The sequence below is a fragment of the Anabrus simplex genome, chromosome 5, assembly GCF_040414725.1.
Source record: "Anabrus simplex isolate iqAnaSimp1 chromosome 5, ASM4041472v1, whole genome shotgun sequence".
Taxonomy (NCBI): domain Eukaryota; kingdom Metazoa; phylum Arthropoda; class Insecta; order Orthoptera; family Tettigoniidae; genus Anabrus; species Anabrus simplex.
The window spans coordinates 438,090,259-438,111,740 of NC_090269.1; the positions used below are offsets into that span (position 1 = coordinate 438,090,259).

At 38.5% G+C, this 21,482-nt stretch overlaps 1 protein-coding gene across 1 annotated transcript in view; it reads right to left on the reverse strand.

The window, feature by feature from the left end:
• Window positions 1-21,482, reverse strand: part of LOC136874212 (dynein axonemal heavy chain 10) — a 350,423-nt gene that overhangs the window by 201,754 nt on the left and 127,187 nt on the right. Inside the window, exon 10 of the mRNA XM_067147852.2 lies at window positions 8,061-8,279. Coding sequence (XP_067003953.2) covers window positions 8,061-8,279 — 219 coding nt within the window. The remainder of the gene's footprint in view (window positions 1-8,060; window positions 8,280-21,482) is intronic.

Consider the following 21,482-nt stretch of genomic DNA (forward strand, 5'->3'; position numbering starts at 1 on the left):
TCACTTTGTTTAGTAATCTTGACATTCGTTCAATTGGCCCATTGAATGTATAGTTAGTTCTATGCCAATCTGTAGACAATGTATGCTTAAACCTCGTGTGTCTGTCTGGTATGTGCAAGTTAATTTTTTCTAGGAGTTGTAGGCAATTCATCGAGGAGTAGAGCAATTTATAAAGGAAAAGTGCATCCAGGAATTCATGGCATTGTGACAGACTATGCAGATTTTATGACTGTTGTAGGGCTGTATAACGACATTAACGACGGATGCTCCCTATGGAGTAGAATGTTGCACTAGAGACACTGTAACTATGATGTAACAAGGGCGAGTCGATTCTGGTGTTATAGCCATTTCATAAGAAGCAATGATAAAAATGTCCCTCCAGCACTGCCCATGAAGGAAACCACCAAAACATGCGTGTTGTGGATGTTCTAGACAGGGCCATATGGAAGAAATGTTGCCAAACAGCAGGCTGTATTTGATGAGAAAAGTTCTATGAGTCCCACTGATTCTCTTGTTCACACTCTTAAATCTACCTTTAATAACAGACAATAATATTTTGTTCTGATTGAAAATCTGTGCTATCAGTTTATCACTTCTTTCGGTCAAATTTCCCCAAATTGTTCTTCCGTCATCAACTTGACATTGAGAATGCCCTCACACTCATTGGAGCAGAACAGCCTGTCGTGTTGTTATGAAAGTTACTTGATAGTGCCAAGGCTAATTCAAGCAGTAAGTTTGTTGAATACTCAACATCTCCATATTCAGGCAGGTGCCACTGCAAGGGTGGGGTAATTTCACAATGCACTCATCACCGAGCCAGAAGTTGCTATTACATATCATTATGCCAAGCCAACTGAAATCCACACAGCACCTGAACCCATGAGTGAAACCGACCGACCGACACATAAATAAATAAATAAATAAATAAATAAATAAATAAATAAATAAATAAATAAATAAATAAATAAATAAATAAATAAATAAATAAATAAATAAATAAACAAACAAACAAACAAACAAACAAACAAACAAACAAATAAATAAATAAATAAATACTGATCTGCATTTAGGGTAGTCACCCAGCTGGCAGATGTTTTCCTAGGCTTTTTAAAAATTATTTCAAAGAAATTGGAAATTTATTGAACATCTCCCTTGGTAAGTTATTCCAATCCCTAACTCCCCTTCCTAAAAACAAATATTTGCCCCAATTTATCCTCTTGAATTCCAACTTTATCTTCATATTGTGATCCTTCCTACTTTTACAAACACCACTCAAACTTATTCGTCTACTAATGTCATTCCACGCCATCTCTCTGCTGACAGCTCAGAACATACCACTTAGTTCAGTACCTCATCTCCTTTCTCCAATGTCTTCCCAGCCCAAACTTTGCAACATTTTTATAATGCTACTGTTTCGTCCGAAATCACCCAGAACAAATCGAGTTGTTTTTAATTGGATTTTTTCCACTTCTTGAATTAAGTAATCCTGGTGAGGATCCCATACACTGGAACCATACCAGAGACTTTTATGCCCTCTCCTTTACATCCGTACTGAAAATGAAAACCTGCAACCTGTTTTCCAGTCACTGACTGGGTCAGGGATGTAATGAATGAAGCAGATATAGGCTGTTAGTACGATGGGGTTGCCACTCCCACAGTGATTTATTAATGACTGATAGATGCTATGAAATGAGAATGGAGAGTGTTGCTGGAATGAAAGATGACAGGGAAAACCGGAGTACCCGGAGAAAAACCTGTCCCGCCTCCGCTTTGTCCAGCACAAATCTTACATGGAGTGACTGGGATTTGAACCACGGTGTCCAGCGGTGAGAGGCCAACGCGCTGCCGTCTGAGCCACGGAGGCTTTTAGATCCTTACTAAAACCCCTAAATACCCTCATAACCATGTGCAGAGATTTGTACCATGTACAGTGATATTTATGTGATTACCCCAATGAAGATCTTTTCTTATATTAACACCTAGGTACTTACAATGATTCCTATAAGAAACTTTCACCCCATCAACGCAGTAATTAAAAATGAGAGGACTTATCCTATCTGCAAAACACACAACCTGACTTTTCAGCCCAATTATCATCATACCATTGCCCACTGTCCATCTCACAACATTATCAAGGTTATTTTGCAGTTGCTCACAATCTTGTTACTTAACTATTCCTCTATACAGAATAACATCAGCCGCAAAAACCCTTATCTCTGATTCCACTTCTTTACTCATATCATTTATATCCCTGCCACTTTCATGTTGTCAAAGCCAAGGGTGAGATGTGATGCAAGGGTAACAGACTGATATCACCTGAAAACAATATTCTTTAACCCATGGGTAAATAATGCCAATACTGGGCTTAAATTATTATTATTACTATTACTATTATTATTATTATTATTATTATTATTATTATTATTATTATTATTATTATTATTATTATTATTATTATTATTATTATTTTTGCTATTTGCTTGACGTCGCACTGACACAGATAGGTCTTATGGCGACGATGGGACAGGAAAGTAATAGGAGTGGGAAGGAAGCGGCCGTGGTCTTAATTAAGGTACAGCCTCAGCATTTGCCTGGTGTGAAAATGGGAAACCACGGAAAACCATTTTCAGAGCTGCCGACAGTGGGGTTCAAACCTACTATCTCCTGAATACCGGATACTGGCTGCACTTAAGCGACTGCAGCTTTCGAGCTCGGTATTATTATTATTATTATTATTATTAATATTATTATTATTATTATTGATTTAAGTCCACTAAGGAGCACTGATGACTAGTTCTTCCTCGATGCTCTTCTAAGTTCCCAATATCTCTTGAGCCCTGCTGATAATTTCTCCTTTCTCTCCTGTGAAAGGGGCTTCCGACTTCTAGGGACTCTAGGTGGTGGGGTATAAGACTGTACCATGGTACAAAATTTGAAATGATCTTCTACATCAATGTGTGAAATCTCAGCCGACTCCTTCTGTACTTCATTACGCCACAAGCTTCCAGTCTTGTAGTTGGTAGTTGACATGCATCTGTTGCAGTCTTCTCCTTATTCCTTTGTAGTAGTGTTTTGTTTTATGATGGCAGCTTATTAGTACATGCGTGTGGAAGAATGTACACAATTGACAGCATTTTGTGTGCATCTTTGTGGAGACTTCAGATGAAACTGATTGATGAATGTAACAAATTTCCTCAAGCCCATATCAGAAGACACAGCGGAGAGTAAACACTAGACATACACTGTGATCAAAATGATTGTCATCTTTTTCTAACTATATTGCCTGATAAAGGAATGGAAGCACCCAGAGAAATGGTCGGAAGTCAAACACACCATCGGCTTTTATGTACATGATTAGAGTTGCAATTCTGTGTCACAGGTAAACGGTCACGAAAGTGTATTAGTGTTGTTACCAGGCCTGGTAGGGTGTCTAAGGAGCATGAACAGCATCAAATGTAGAGTGAACACTGTGAAGGACATGGAGATGCTGCGTACTCATGCGAGACAGGGTAATCAGCACCTGATGGAGGTTTGAAAAGGGCCTCAGTGTGGGTTTCTGTTCGGCCGGCTGCTTGAATCGTGCAATATCCAGATTTGTTGGGCATTCGGATGTGACAGTGAGCCAATGCTGGACTGAATGGTAATATAAGGAATGGCATACTCGTTGTCAAGGTTCCACCGCAAGTGAGGATCACCTGTATTGTGCAAACTGCTTCGCATCTGCGAGAACAAGTAATGAACTTCCTGCAGCATTCTGTGTCATCCCATACAATTACCATCCTATGCGTAAGCTGCTGTTAACACCAGAACATAAAAGGCTGCGTCTGGAGTGGTGCCATGTTTGGAAAGCATGGACTGCTGATGATCGGCACTCCCCCTGCGTCCTCATATGTTACTTCTCATGCAACAATATTGTTGTGCCATTTTTCAACAGGAAAGAGTTCGTCGTCACTCGTCTCTATGAATTGTCTGCATGATGTTGAGGTACTAACATGCCCAACAAGACACCCGGATCTGTCTGTTATAGAATATGTGTGGGACCAGTTTGGATGTCAACTCCGTTCCAGTGTCAGTATCCAGGATTTCAAGGACCAGTTACAACAGCTGTGGGCCAGCTGGCCTCAGCAGAGGATACAACAGCTTTATGACACCTTTCCCAACAAAATCAGTGCATGTATCCAGGCCATAGGGGGTGCAACATCATACTGATTAGTGGGCTCGTACTCCCAAGTTCTTTGTAAATTTGACTTAATTTTGTAATCACTAAAATAACATCATATACTCTTTCAACATGTGAAATTTCATTTCATTTCCTCCTCTTCTTCCGGGTGCTTCCATTTTCTGTCGGGCAGTATATTATGATACATTTCAGTATGAATTTCTCAATAATAATATGGACAGGAAAACAGTGAATAACAAAATATTGCTATGGCTTGATGGGAATTCAGTCGATAGAGTGTGTAGCGATACACACATGGAGTGTAGTGGAAAATGCTCTAACAAGGAATGATTCGGAAGTTGCAAGGACGGCATTCTAGATGATTGACTGATATGGCCTTGTAATAATACTTAACATGGCTTAGCTCTGTTCCTACTGCTACACAGCTGAAAGCAGTGGGAAACTACAGCCGGAACTAACTCCCAAGGACATGCAGCTCTCTCTGTATGAATGATGTACTGACGATGCCTTCCTCCCGGGTAAAATATTCTGGAGGTAAACTAGTCCCCCACTCGGATCTCCGGGTGGGGACTACAGGAGAGGGGGCAATCATCAGGAAGATGATGCTGACATTCTGCGAGCCAGAGCGTGGAATATTAGAAGTTTGATTCGTTGTGGTAGATTAGAGAATCTCAAAAGGGAGATGGATAGACTAAAGTTAGATGTAGTTGGTATAAGTGAAGTACGTTGGCAGGAAGAACAGGATTTTTTGTCAGGCGAATACCGAATTATCAACACAAAATCAAACATTGAGAGGCAGGAGTTAGTTAACAATGAATAAGAAAATAGGGCAGCGGATAAGCTACTATAACCAGCATAGTGAAAGAATTATTGCCGTCAATATAGACACCAAACCAATGCCCACCACAATAGTGCAGGTCTATATGCCTACTAGCTCGGCGGATGCTGAGGAAATCGAAAGAACATATGAAGAGATAGAAGATTTAATACAATATGTAATAGGTGACGAGAATATAATTGTAATGGGAGACTGGAATGCAGTGGTAGGCCCAGGCAGAGAAGGCAAAACAATAGGAAAATTTGGATTGGGACAAAGGAAAGAAAGAGGAAGTTGGCTGGTTGAATTCTGCACTGATCATAATTTAGTCCTTGCCAATACTTGGTGCAAACAACACAAACAACCACTTTATACGTGGAGGAGACCTGGAGACACTGGAAGGTATCAAATAGACTTCATTATGATTAGGCAGACATTCAGAAACCAGGTGTTGGGTTGCAAAACTTCCCAGGAGCAGACGTGGACTCTGACCACAACTTGTTGGTCATGAAATGCCATCTGAAGCTGAAGAAATTGAAGAAAGAAAGAATGCAAAAAGATGGGATCTAGACAAGTTGAAAGAAAAGAGTGTGAGAGATTGTTTCAAGGAACATGTTGCAAAAGGACTAAATGAAAAGGCACAAGGAAACACAATAGAGAAAGAGTGGATAGTCATGAAAAATGAAGTCAGTGGGGCTGCTGAAGAAATGTTAGGAAGGAAGAAAAGATCAACTAAGAATCAGTGGATAACTCAGGAGATACTAGACCTGATTGATGAACGACGAAAATACAAGAATGCTAGAAATAAGGAGGGCAGAAAAGAATACAGGCGATTAAAGAATGAAGTGGATAGAAAGTGCAAGGTAGCTAAGAAAGACTTGCTGAAGGAGAATTGCAAGGATGTCACAGGTTGTATGTTCCTAGGAAAGGTAGATGCTGCATACAGGAAAATCACGGAAACCTTTGGAGAAAGGAAATCTAGGTGTATGAAAATTAAGAGCTCTGATGGAAAGCCACTTCTAGGGAAAGAAGACAAAGCAGAAAGATGGCAAGAACACATCCAACAATTGTATCAAGGTAAAGATGTAGATAAATTGGTTCTGGAACAAGAAGGGGCTGTTGATGCTGATGAAATGGGAGACCGAATATTGAGGTCAGAGTTTGACAGAGCTGTGAGCGACCTAAATAGGAACAAGGCACCAGGAATTGATGACATTCCCTCTGAATTACTGACTGCCTTAGGAGAGACCAGCATGGCAAGGCTATTCCATTTTGTGTGTAAGATGTAAGAGACAGGAGAAGTCCCATCCGATTTTCAGCAGAATGTTGTTATACCTATTCCCAAGAAAGCCGGTGCTGACAGGTGTGAAAACTGTTGCACCATTAGTTTAGTATCTCATGCCTGCAAAATTTTAACACGTAATATTTACAGAAGAATGGAAAAACAAGTTGAAACTGAGTTGGGAGAAGATCAATTTGGCTTCAGAAGAAATGTAGGAACACGTGAAGCAATCCTGACTTTACGTCTGATCTTAGATGATCGAATCACGAAGGAGAAGCCCACGTACATGGCATTCATAGATCTAGAAAAGGCATTCGATAATGTTGATTGGACCAAGCTATTTAAGATTCTGAAGGTGATTGGGATCAGATACCAAGAGCAAAGAATTATCCACAATCTGTATAAAAATCAGTCTGCAGCGATAAGAATCGAGGGCTTTGAAAAAGAAGCAGCAATCCAGAAAGGAGTGAGGCAAGGCTACAGTTTGTCCCCTCTTCCTTTTCAATGTTTACATAGAACAGGCAGTAAAGGAAACCAAAGAGGAATTTGGAAAGAGGATCACAATCTAAGGAGAGGAAATCAAAACCTTGAGAATTGCCGATGATATTGTTATTTTATCTGAGACTGCAAAAGATCTCGTGAAGCTGCTGAATGGTATGGATGAAGTCTTGGGTAAGGAGTACAAGATGAAAATAAATAAGTCCAAAACAAAAGTAATGGAGTGCAGTCGAACGGAGGCAGGTGATGCAGGAAATAATAAATTAGGAAATGAAGTCTTAAAGGAAGTAGATGAATATTGTTGCTTGGGTAGTAAAATAACTAACGATGGCAGAAGTAAGGAGGACATAAGATGCAGATTAGCACAAGCAAGGAAGAACTTTCTTAAGAAAAGAAATTTGCTCACTTCAAACATTGATATAGGAATTAGAAAGATGTTTTTGAAGACTTTTGTGTGGGGCGTGGCATTGTATGGAAGTGAAATATGGACGATAACTTGCTCAGAAAGAAGGAGAATAGAAGCTTTTGAAATGTGGTGTTACGGAAGAATTTTGAAGGTGAGATGGATAGATTGAATCACGAATGAAGAGATACTGAATCGAATTTGCGAGTAGAGATCGATTTGGCTAAATTTGAAGAGAAGAAGAGATAGAATGTTAGGACACATCTTAAGACACCCAGGACTTGTTCAGTTGGTTTTTGAAGGAAGTGTAGGTGGTAAGAACAGTAGGGGTAGACCAAGGTATGAAAATGACAAGCATATTAGAGCAGATGTAGGATGCAGTAGTTACGTAGAAATGAAAAGGTTAGCACAGGATAGGGTGGCATGGAGAGCTGCATCAAACCAGTCTATGGAGTAATGTTTCAAGCAACAACTATCCAAAATGTGTTGGCCCCATGGTGTAGGGGTAGCATGCCTGCCTATTACCCAGACGCTCCAGGCTCGATTCCCGGCCAGATCAAGGGATTTCTACCCGGATCTGAGGGCTGGTTGGAGGTGCACTCATCTTAAGTGATTAGATTTGAGGAGCTACCTGATGTGAGATAGAAAGCCAAGAATAACGGGTGAGAGGATTCATCATGCTGACCACAACATCTCATAACCTGCAGGCCTTTGGCTGAGCAGTGGTCATTTGGTAGGCCATGGCCCTTCGAGGCTGTTGCTCCATGGGGCTTGGTTCGGATTTTTATCCACAATGAGTATTACGAGGTAAAATGCCAGAAGGTATGTCTATCACTGCTTTTAGTTTGACCCAACTGTTACTGGCACTAGTTTTACTCACCTTATAACATCTGACTGGGAAGAAATCTGCTCTTGTAGCTTGTATGGATCAGCTAGTTTCATTTTAGTGCGTGCTGTCTCACCAGCCCAATCATTCAACATCATTTTTCTGTACTTCATGGAGAAAGGGCCGCAATATGAGAGGAATGCACAGGAAGTGAGGCTGTCAGCGACCATGGTCTCAAGTTCTCGGTCACATTTCTCAAGAATTTCTGTCCATCTGAAAGACAAACAAAGGAATAGTATAAATAAGGTACAAGATTGAAATCAACTGGGAAAAAACCTGTCAATGTTGTGAGATGGACAGTATAGTGATAAACGGAGTCAGGTTGTGAGTTTCACTAATAGAAAAAGTCCTCTCAGTTTTAATTACTGCATTAATGGGTGAAAGTTCCTTAGGGGGATCACTGTAAGTGCCTCATTATCATCATCAGCTCCTGCTGGGTCGAGGTATTCATGGCACTTCTCCATCTTCCTTTTTCCTTCCACCATTCCTGTTCCACGATCTTGTCCCAGTCTAAATTTTGTCTTCTTATGCCTCGCTTCAATGATTCAACCTGATGCAAGTGCGATAACAGGTATAACTTACCCATGGATAACTAATGCAGATATCGAGCTTGAATTATTATAGTTATTATTATTATTTTACGATCATGATGATGATGATGATTATTATTATTATTATTATTATTATTATTATTATTATTATTATTATTATTATTATTATTATTATTATTATTTACGTAGTTGAATGATCGTATTATGTGTGAGGTTATGTCATGGAACATATGTTGTATATAGACATTTATATCAGTTAATGTAAATACCTGTAAATTAATATTATAATTTATTCTTACCCGTATATATAAATTGTAATCCGTAATTGTGAAACACACTGTACCTTCCAGAATGGTATAGACACTAGAATGATTGGGAATGTTCTGTACACCGTTTCTATGCATTGGGCACTCTGGAATATTCAAGAAGGTAGTTTTGTTTGTAACGTATCTTTCTGGAAGTCTGGCCGGGACCTATATAAAGAGACAATCTTGACAGTGAAGTTAGTTACTGCTGAGTTACAGTTAGTTAATGTTCAGAAGTTATTGGTTGACGAGTTATGGTGTAGCAAGGAATATACTTGTGACTTTGTGACATGCGGTAAAATGCAGTCTCCATATTGAAGTGATGTGCTTATACCCAGTAAACTGTTTTATTTGTGTTCCAAGCTTGTAACCTCTATGTGCTGTGTTGGCAGTTGTTTTTAATAATGGCGACTTTGTTTATATTCTCGAAGTGAAGTGTTTGTGCTGGGGATACCGTGATTAATGGTAAGTGTGTGTGTTAATTTGTGAATATATGTAAATTTAATTAATTTTACCAGCTCATACCATCTCGTGTGTGCCTGTGTGGATACGTCAAATCCATCTTGCTCTCTTGCCCTCGCACTTTGACTCCACCATCCTCTTTACATGTCCAATCAACCTTAGTTTCTTCCTTTCAACTTTCCCATTTAGCTTTCCCATCCCAACTTCCTTCCTAACATCTTCATTTTGCACTCTGTCTCTCCTTGTCTTTCCTATCATACTTCTTAGGAATTTCATCCCACTGGCTTGAATTCTACTCTCTTGCCTGCTAGTTAAAGTCCAAGTCTCAGCTGCATAAGTCAGTAGTGTTGTTACAGTATGTCGGGGCGAAGTCTGAATTCGATAACAGACTACAAGTTTCTCTATCTGTTAGGTCATCAGCCCAGAGGCTGGTTGGATCCTCAGATAACACCACCAAAGGCTATGCAGTTATAGGAAAACCACAAAAACCGATGGCAGAGCCCAAATGAGGCGTACTAGGCAAGATGAGGAATGAGGTAGTTTGCCATTGCTTTCATCACTGGACCAGAAGGTGCCACTGCAGCACGACTGTCCTATGAGCAACACCTTTCATAATACTTGGACACTATTTGTGCTCCAAATGTCATTACTCAGCACCACTCATACCCCAGCAGCTTCCATATTGTTACAGCCATTGATGAGACTGGGACTTCGGTGGAAGCTACACTTTGCTCTGACCTGTGCCAAGAGACGGATACAAAAATACTGCATCCATCAAGAAATGGCAACAGGCACGACTACAAGTTTAAGATTGAAATTAATAATAATAATGAAACACTTATTATATCAGAGATACGCAGTGGAAAACAAGCCCAGAGGGATCCTGGATCTAAAAGGTGGTAGCAATGTGTACAATTAAAGGAAATAGAGTTTCAATAGTAATAACAACAACTTTTACTTCCATATGTGGGTGTGTACATTACCAACCAGCAGAGTACAGAAGAATGGTTATTTGAGACAAGTTTCACGCGTGATGTTGAGGCAAGATGTTTGGTGAATAGATTGCAAAGGTTGATGAAAAGAAGTAGTTTAAATAGTTGATCTAGATCACTACATGTACAGAGACTAGTGCCAAAATTATTTTACAAAGAATAATCTGTCACGAGAAAGTATAGAACAATGAAATGAAGAGTATGTTAGTTTAAGTAAGCAAATAACTCTATTCAACCCTATTCTTATACACATTTGTCTTAAATCTATGTACAATTCATCATACTAAATTTGAACAAGAAATGGAATAGAGTGAAGGACGGGGCAGGGATGAGGGAAACCGAGTGACATGACCAGTAAAAGAAAGTTCTCATTAAATGCACGGGGAATAATTGCAAACATGCAAAGATTTGAATTATGCTTTAAGGATAGGAGTAGCTCAATTGCACTGAAAAGTGTGCTTCAGAGATCCGTAGGCCATGAACACAGAATGGAACTTGGTGAATCTCCCAACTCCCTCACCAATCGGAAAAAGATGAATGAAGAGAGATTTTACATAAGGTGATCTCCATGTCTCAACTGAAGAACACCAGTGGTTGACGGGAGCAGAGAAGCAGCTCTGTCCTATGTTATGCACTCACACATCCAGCGGGGAACGGCCTCTCCTTCAACCTGGCGAGTTAGGCCGGGTGGCGAGTATTTATACGATCTTAAAATCCATTCTAAAAGTTGCGAGACATAGAGTTGACGTTGGGGGAGCGAGAGAGTTAGCTGATTGTCCAAGATGGTGGTCAGTAAGTTAAAAACAAGGCTGACAGAAGGTAGTGTAATATGAAGTGCCAGGGGGTACACAAGGTAAGTTTGGGGCATCACAGCACAGTACATTTTATACTAATCTGTATAAATAAAGTTGTAAGGGTTTCGTTGTCTATAATTGTGTTTGTTTTGCAAATTTTTCAAATATTTATCTGTTTTAAGTCAAGTCTTGACCATATCGGGTTATTTTAGCTTTCTTGTCTGTTTGTTTGACTGTCTGTTCCACCATCACAGCGAAACGGCTGGATAGATCTCGACCAAACTTCATATTTGGAGTATACTCATCCAGGAGAAGGTTTGGGTATGCATTTGGTTTATAAATCACTGATAGACTGAGAGTTTATAACCGGCAGTGTTTTCTTAAATTTTCTCTTCTGTTTGAGTCATCTGTCCATAAGACTGGTTAGATGCAGGCCTCCACTCCACCCTATCCTGTGCTAACCTTTTCATTTCTACATAACTATTGCATCCTACATCTGTTCTAATCTGCTTGTCATATTCATACCTAGGTCTACCCCTACTGTTCTTACCACCTACACTTCCTTCAAAAACCAATTGAACAAGACGGCGGATAGTGTATAGTCACGAAATACGAGGCTCGTGGTTTGTGCGGCATTAAGAGGTGAATTTTAGCAGTTTGACAGTCGCAAGTGTGATACATTACTCTAACTTGTACAGTTATTCACGTCAGAGTGTTCGTGAAGTGTTCAGTGAAACCTCATGTCATAGAAAGAAAGATATCCACCTAATCAATACTAATTTATTAAAATTTTCTTAATAACAGGACCGGTTTCGATTCTTAACAAGTCATCCTCAGCTGTCATATACATACACATTAGAATACATGTTTTAATAGTTGTACCTTGCCAATAAACAATTCATATTTGACTGACATTAGGTAATATGTTTCAGAGTGAATAATTCTGTTTTTTATGTCTAAGTTGAAAAAACCAATAACATTAAAAGGATACCTCTTTTTGAACACATTTTAAAGGATCACAACACATGATAAAAATTGCTATGTACATCGGACCTTGAATATATCATTAATGTTCAAGTTTTATAAGTAAAACAAGTTCCTAGAATGACTTTGTCATATTGCGTTATTTTTAGTCGTAAGGTCTATAAAATGTGCTTAAATGTAACTGTGTATGCTCTTATAATATACTTTATATTAGGCTTATACCTTGTCAAATTAAGTGATATGAATCTGAGCTTGAATTTATGTTTACAAAGTGAAATGTATGCGTTTATAATAACAGTAAGCCAGGTACCGTAATTAAAACCTGTGTTGAATGACCTCTTCAATTGTATACTGTGTAAAATACATTACATACAATATAAGACAATAGTACACTTCAATATAAAAATGTTAAAAAGAATATAAGACATTCATGCAAGTTTTTTTAGAGTTCATATGAAGTACTGTTTTCGTTACGCGTACATGTCAAGATCAAATGGGGCACATTTTGGTCACTATATGATATTTACTTGAAGTCCAACCACTATATGGCTTATATTTTGTTCTAGTTAAAATGTACAGATTTGAAGATGAATGTGCTGCTGAAGTTTGAAACCGTTAATACAGGAACATAAACGTGTGAAAGCTGTTGTTATAGGTGGTTCTTTTCCGGTCTATGACACTTGCTAACTATCTGTAAAAGTAAATAAATAAATTAATTAGAAGCGTCTTGTTTTACTGGTAAAACTTGAACATTAAGGTCCGATGTACATAGCAAATTTTATCATGTGTTGTGATCCTTTTAAATGTGTTCAAAAAGAGGTATCCTTTTAATGTATTATTGGTTTTCTAAACTTAGACATAAAAAACAGAATTAATCACTCTGAAACATATTACCTAATGTCAGTCAAATATGAAATGTTTATTGGCAAGGTACAACTATTAAAACATGTATTCTAATGTTTATGTATATGACAGCTGAGGATGACTTGTTAAGAGTCGAAACCGGTCCTGTTATTAAGAAAATTTTAATATATTAGTATTGATTAGGTGGATCTCTTTCTTTCTATGACATATATTATAGATATGAATACGGAACATTATGAAATTAATTAATCAAGACAATGAAACCTGAAGCGAAATATCTACAAAAACAACCATGCCCCCCCAAAGTTAAAGAGGTGCCAATGGAAGCCATTGTGAAGCAAGCAGTGCAGGAAGTGCTGAGCAGTAAGGAAACTCTCAACATGCTTGCCAACCTCATCCAAGATCAGGTGACGAAGACAGTTGTAGAGCAAATGAAAGAAACCATAAATTTCAATACGAGTGTGATCGAGGAACTAAAGCGTACGCTGGAAGAAAGAGACACGACTATAAGGGAATTAAAAAAGGAGCTGCAAATTAAAACAGACAGTTTAGAGCAGTACCAAAGAAGATAGTGCTTGCGTGTGTTTGGTGTGGAAGAAACTGCAGGAGAAAACACGGACAATATTGTCATGGATATTGCTCGTGAAATTGGGGTGCAACTCTCAGTCGACAAAATAGACAGATCGCATAGGGTTGGGAAAAGTCAAACTGGATGTCCAAGACCCATAATTGTGAAGTTTGTTTCGTACCGGAAAAGAAATGCGATGTTTATAAACAAAAAGTAACTCAAGGGTACAAATAAAACAATTAGAGAGGACCTAACCCCAGAGAGACTGAGGCTTCTGCAGGACGCTATAAGTAAGTTCAGTGTGCGGAACGTGTGGGCGAAGGATGGCATAATTTATGTTAAGCAAGGAACTCGTAAACTACCTGTGTCAAATCACGAAGATCTCGATCGTATTCGCTAACTATGAGCCGACATTCTGTAAACTAAATACCGCTGTATAGAACTTTAATCAGAATTTCAACTGTAGCTTTAGCCTACATTTTTATCATTAATTTCAATTTTTAATTTCTTAATTTTATCTAGTGTAGTTTTTCCTTTTATATCTACAGTTAAATTTTAAGTTGGCAGCAACAAGCAACCAGGAAACAAATGCCTCTAATTTCAGCCTCTCCGACCCACAGTAAACACTTAGAGCATTCTCCCACATTTCCCGGAATTCTCTGAAATATTCTCAACCTGCAACCTGCATGCCATATTATTCTCTGAGTAGTGGTTGCGTCAATGTATCTCTTTATCTCTTGTTAGTTGTTGTTGTTTGAGTCATCAGGCCATAGACTGGTTTGATGCAGCCCTCCACGCCACCCTATCCTGTGCTAACCTTTTCATTTCTACGTAACTATTGCATCCTACATCTGCTCTAATCTGCTTTCATATTCATACCTTGGTCTACCCCTACCATTCTTACCACCTACACTTCCTTCAAAAACCAACTGAACAAGTCCTGGGTGTCTTAAGATGTGTCCTATCATTCTATCTCTTTTTCTCGTCAAATTTAGCCAAATATGAATGGTTATTCATTACTTAGGAATGACAGGAGCGGTAAGCTCGGTGGAGGAGTCGGTATGTATATACGGGATGATGTGAAGTATAAGGTGATATTAGAATCCCCCAGTGGGTTCTCCAGTAGCCCTGAATTCTTGTTTGTTGAGCTCATAGTTTGCGGTACGAAGTGCTTGCTTGGTGTGGTGTATCGTCCACCGAAGACTGGTAACATCACAAATCTAAAGGAAGCCCTACATGATCTAACACCCAGGTGTGAGCATTTTATTTTAATGGGAGACTTTAATACAGACTTGACAAACAAATCTACCGAAACAAAAAGATTGACTGAGATGTTTTCATCCATTAATTTGACAATACTACCCCTAAACCCTACACACCATGTTGCCAACTCACGTACGCTCCTCGATCTAATAATTACCAACAATACCAACCAAATCCTAACTCATGGACAAATGCCTGTTCCCGGTCTCTCCCGACATGACATGGTTTACGCTGCATATTCCTTGAAGTGCCCTAAATTCAAGCCGAAATTAATTACATATAGATATTTTAAACACTTTAATGAAGACACATTTTTTGAAGATGCTCTTAACACACCATGGCACAAACATTCAGTTCATAAATGACATTGGCGGAAAAGTAAATCATTTTAACGAACTACTTCTGACTCTGTATGACAGACATCCACCACTACGCACTGTTAGGGTAAAGAGACCTTCAAACCCATGGCTGTCCCAAGAAATACGCGAGCAGATGAAAATAAGAGATGCAGCCTATAATTATTACGTGAAATATCCTACATCTGACAATTTTGGAAAGTATAAAAAACTCTGAAACAGAACACAGTTAATTAGAAATGCTAAAATACGTCACTCTTATGACATTTTGAACACTCAAAATTCTAGTCAGATCTGGAAATCTCTTTGCGAAATGGAATTATGCAAAAACAAGACAAATGACAACAACTGTAATGTACCACTAGCTGACCTAAACTCATACTTCAGCTCACGATCCTCTCAGATTGACGAACAGACCGAAGCAGCAGTAATTAAAAGAATATCCTCAAAAACAAGACATAATGGCGAGCAGTTCTACTTTTCTCATGTGACCCCTAGTGACGTTAGGGAAGTCTTCAGTGAAATAAAGTCAAGGTCCACCGGCCATGATGGAATCAACCTGTCTCTTTTAAAAAAAATCATAGACATCATACTTCCAACGGTCATGCATATCATTAATAACTCACTCATGACTGGAGTCTTTCCTTCGAATTGGAAACATGCAATCATCCGAACTTTCCCTAAAAACAACAATCCCAACAGTCCCGAAGATTATCGTCCTGTCAGTATCCTTCCTATATTAGGAAAATTGTTGGAGAAAATAGTACATAAACAAATGACAGAATATCTTATACAGTACAACTTACTTGACAAATATCAATCGGGATTCAGACAAAACCACAGTACTGCCACTGCATTAGTTAAAGTGGCAAATGACATGCAACTAGCGATAGATAAAGGACAAATGACTATACTTGTTCTCTTGGACTTAAGCAAAGCCTTCGACTGTGTAGATAGAGACATATTACTTGCTAAAATTAAGGCGCTGAAATTTTCTTACAGCACTCTAACCTGGGTACAGTCCTATCTTAGTGATCGTCAGCAGCATGTATCAGTGGGAAACGATACATCTTCATGGCAAACCACTGAGATGGGTGTGGCTCAGGGAGGAATACTGTCACCACTTCTGTTCTCATTGTACATGAACGACTTATCTGAGACGCTGACCAATTGTAAATATCACCTGTATGCAGATGATATTCAATTATATATTCAAACAAAGCCTAATGACTTAAACAATTCAATCACTAAGTTAAACGAAGACCTAGCAAATGTTAATGACTGGACTATCAGACATGGCCTGAAAGTGAACCCATCAAAATCACAGGCCATCATAATTGGCATGCATAAATCTCATGCTAAAATACAAAACACATCTATACCCACTGTTATGCTCAGTGGAATACCAGTAACATTTAGCGATCATGTAAAGAACCTTGGAGTAGTATTCAATAAATATTTAAGTTGGTCAGAACATGTCACAAAAATTTGTCAAGGAGTATTCTACTCATCACATTCTGCAAAAAGGATGAGGGACTTCCTTCTAAGAAACAGAAAAAAATTATTAGTACAGAGTCTGATATTTCCAATATTTGACTAAAATATGAGCAAAACACTTTCATGTTGACTACAGCGAGCCTACAATGCTTGTGCTCGATTCGTATTAAATATCCCAATCCAAACTCATATTAGCCCTTTCCTCTCTCAGCTGTCATGGCTATGATTGACTGAATGACGTAAATACCATGCTGTTTCCCTTCTCCACGGTATTCTGCAAACAAGCAAACCAGACTATCTTAGAACAGACTTTAAATACCTCTCCCCTTCCGAAAGAGCTCCCTCAAGGTCATCCACACGTTCCCTCTTGTCCATTCCCATTCACCACAGTAACTCGTACAACAACTCATTCATACCTGCTACCATACGTTCCTGAAACTCAATCCCAGCTGAAATTAGAGGCACAGGCAATCCAAGGCTATTTAAAAGGAAATGTTTAATGTGGTACTCAAATATGTAAAAAGTAGATTCCACTAACGTAAAAGTTAATAATTAGCTCTTAATTATCAATAAGTATACAAAATTATAGAGGTTAAGTAAATTAATTTTAGTGATTTTCAGGAATATATGAAAAAAATGATTTTATGTACATTATTCTGTAAATTGTATAAAGGTGTTGTATAATATGGTTTGGCATAATAGCAGGCTTCATAGCCTGAGCTCCGCCATATAAGAAAGGCAATAAACTAAACTGGGTGTCTTAAGATGGCTTCTACCATTCTATCCCTTCTCGTCGTCACATTTACCCAAATCGATCTCCTCTCACCCATTCGTGATTCGATCTATCCATCTCATCTTTAGCATTCACCTGTAACACCACATTTCAAAAGCTTCTATTCTCTTTCCTTCTGAGCTAGTTATGATCCATGTTTCACTTCCATACAATCCCCCACACTCCAGACAAAGGTCTTAAAAACATCTTTCTAATTCCTATATCAATATTCCAAGTGAGCAAATTTCTTTTCTTAAGAAAGTTCTTCCTTGCTTGTGCTAGTATGCATATTTGTCCTCTTCACTTCTGCCATCGTTAGTTATTTTACTACCCAACTAACAATATTCAACTACTTCCTTTCTTAATTAAATATTTCCTGCATCACCTACCTTCGTTCAATTGCACTCCATTACTTTTGTTTTGAACTTATTTATTTTCATCTTGTACTTCTTACCCAAAACTCCGTCCATACCATTCAGCAGCTTCTCTAGATGTTCTGCAGTCTCAGATAAAATAACAATATCATCGGCAGTTCTCAAGGTTTTGATTTCCTCTCCTTGGATTGTGATCACCTTTTCAAATTCCTCTTTGATTTCCTTTACTGCCTGTTCTATGTAAACATTGAAAAGAAGGTGGACAAACTGCAGCCTTGCCTTACTCCTTTTGCATTGCTGCTTCTTTTTCTAAACCCTCGATTCTTATCACTGCAGACTGATTTTATACAGATTGTAGATAATTCTCCGTTTTCGGTATCTGATCCCAATCACCTTCAGAATCTCAAATAGCTTGGTCCAATGAACATTATCGAATGCCTATTCTAGATCTATGAATGCCATGTACGTAGGCTTGCCCTTCTCAATTTGATCTTCTAAGATCAGAGGTAAAGTCAGGATTGCTTCACGTGTTCCTACATTTCTTCAGAAGCCAAAATGATCTTCCCCCAACTCAGCTTCAACTAGTCTTTCCATTCTTCTGTAAATAATACGTATTAAAATTTTGCAGGAATGAGATACTAAACTAATGGTGTGGTAGTTTTCACATTTGTCTGCATCAGCTTTCTTAGGAATAAGTATAATAACGTTCTGCCAAAAATCTGATGGCACTTCTTCTGTCTCATAGATCTTACACACTAGATGGAATAAACTTTATATGCTGGTTTCTCCTAAGGCAATTAGTAATTCAGAGGGAATGTCATCAGTTCGAGCTGTATTGTTCCTATGTAGGTCTCTCACAGCTCTGTCAAACTCTGGCCTCAAAACTGGGTCTCACACATCATCAGCATCAGCAGCCTCTTCTTGTTCCAGAACCAAATCATCTATATCCTTACCTTGATACAACTGTTGGATATGTTCCTGCCATCTTTCTTCTCTGGCTTCTTTCCCTAGAAATGGTTTTCCATCTGGCCTCTTGACGCAAGTGAGATAACAGGTATAACTTTAAAACAATATTCCCTCACCCATGGGTAACTAATACAAGTATCGAGCCTGAATTATTATTATTATTATTATTATTATTATTATTATTATTATTATTATTAATACATCATATGTATATATGATATGATCCCGCTGTTTGTGTGGTTATGTCATGAAACATGTGCTATACATGAATATTCATATGAGTTCAGTTAACCCGTATGCACCCGTAAGTGGACTGGTACGCCGGGATGCAAGGTCGCATATTGGAGATATTTGTGACATCTGTTGGCATTTTCTGGAAACATTTCTGATTGAAATCTGTTCTTGGTGTCTCAAAGTGTCACCAGAGTTCTCTGGTATGCTTCTTTGGCAAAGAGAATTGATTAAAATATCGATCGAGAAATCTGTATTCTGTTGTTGACAAGATGGCTGAGAAGGAAGTTGCTTGCTCGCGCGAAATGCTCAGTAATAGCAAAATGCAAAGCATATTTGATGTTTTACGCTCTGATTTCAGCAGTTTTAGTGAGGAAGAAGTTATTACTGATCCTGTGCATGAATGAACATGAAATATATCACCAGAGATCTTTCGCGTAGTAATAGTGTACGACATGGAATGCCGAATGAACTTTCTCCCGCCCCTCAAGATCAGATTGTGACTGCCGGATTTGAACCTACGATCTTGGTACTTGGATGTGAACACTTTACTACTGATCCTCAGACTGAATCTTAATACTAATAATAATAATAATAATAATAATAATACACCAAGTGAGACATATGGCTGTAAGTTCGTATTTGGGATATATAAGTTCGAATCTCATCATTCACTTAGTCGTGATTTGTTTCCCATTAGTTCCTTATTTCCAAATCAGGCAAATATTAGGCTCATGTCGTTTAGGTTTCCTATTATTTCCTTATTTCAAAATCAGGCAAATGTTAGACTTCCAGAATGGTAATAAGCACTAAAACGATTGAGAATATTCTGCACATTAAAATCTTTGCATTACGCACTCTAGAATTTTCACAAAGGTTTTGCTTGTAACGTATCTTTCTGGAAGCCTGGGCAGGATACATATAAAGAGACGATCTGGACGGTGAAGTAAGTAATTGGGAGAAAGTTATTGGAAGAGAGTAATGGTGTAGCAAGGTTATGTTTGATATCATGTGTGCGACATACTTTTAAGCATTCAACTATTTTCAACTGTGGTGCAAAGTTGTCATCTCGATGTGCAGCGATTGGCAGTTTGTTTAAATGGCGGTTTGTGATGTGAGTGTTTTGTTTGTGCCAACCAGCAATTAAGGTTATGTATGTGTTTAATTTGTAAATAGATGTGAATAAAATAATTGTAGCAACTGACAGTCTCTCATATGCGTCTTTGTGAATACATAACTCTTAGTATTCATACACACAGGTTTCCTTTCTTCAAAGGTTTCCTTGATTTTTCTGAATGCAGCATCTACCTTCCCTAGGACCATACAACTTACAATATCCTTGCACTTCTCCTTCAGCCAGTCTTCCTTACCTAACTTGCACTTTCTATCCACTTCATTCATTAATCACCTGTATTCTTTTCTGCCCTCTCCTTTCCTTGCATTCTTGTATTTTCATCATTCATCAATCAGGTCTAGTATCTCCTAAGTTTGTCATTGATTCTTAGTTGATCTTTCCTTCTTTCCTAATATTTCTTCAGCAACCCTACCGACCTCACTCTGCATGACTGTCCATTCTTCCTCTATTGTGTTTCCCTCAGCCTTTTCATTTAGTTCTTGTGCAACATGTTCCTTGAAACAATCCCTCACACTATTTTCTTTCGACTTGTCTAGATCCCATCTCCTTGCACTTCTTCCTTTCTTCAATTTCTTCAACTTCAGATGGCATTTCATGACAACAAGTTGTGGTCAGAGTACGTCTGCTTCTGGGAATGTCTTGCAATCCAACTCCTGGTTTCTGAATCTCTGCCTAATTATACTGAAGTCTATTTGATATCTTCCAGTGTCTCCAGGTCTCATCCACATAGAAAGCCATCATTTGTGGTGCTTGAGCCAAGTGTTAGCAAGGACTAAATTCAACCAGCTGACTACCTCTATCATTCCTTTGTCCCAATCCGAATTCTCCTACTGTATTGCCTTCTCATCCTTGGCCTACCACTGCATTCCAGTCTCCCATCACAATTAGATTCTAGTCACCTTTTACATATTGTAAAAAATCTATCTCCTCATATATTCTTTCGATTTCTTCACCATCCGCTGAACTAGTAGGCATATAGACCTGCACTATTGTGGTGGGCATTGGTTTGGTGTCTACATTGACAACAATAACCCTTTCACTATGCTGGTCATAGTAGCTTACCCACTGCCCTATTTTCTTATTCATTACTAAATCAACTCCTGCATTTCCTCTGTTTGATTTTGTGTTAATAATTCGGTAGTCACCTGACCAAAAATCCTGTTCTTCCTGCCAACGTACATTCACTTATACCAACTACATCTAACTTTAGTCTATCCATCTCCCTTTTAGATTCTCTAACCTACCACAATGATTCAAACTTCTAACATTCCACCCTCTGACTCACAGAATGTCAGTATCTAC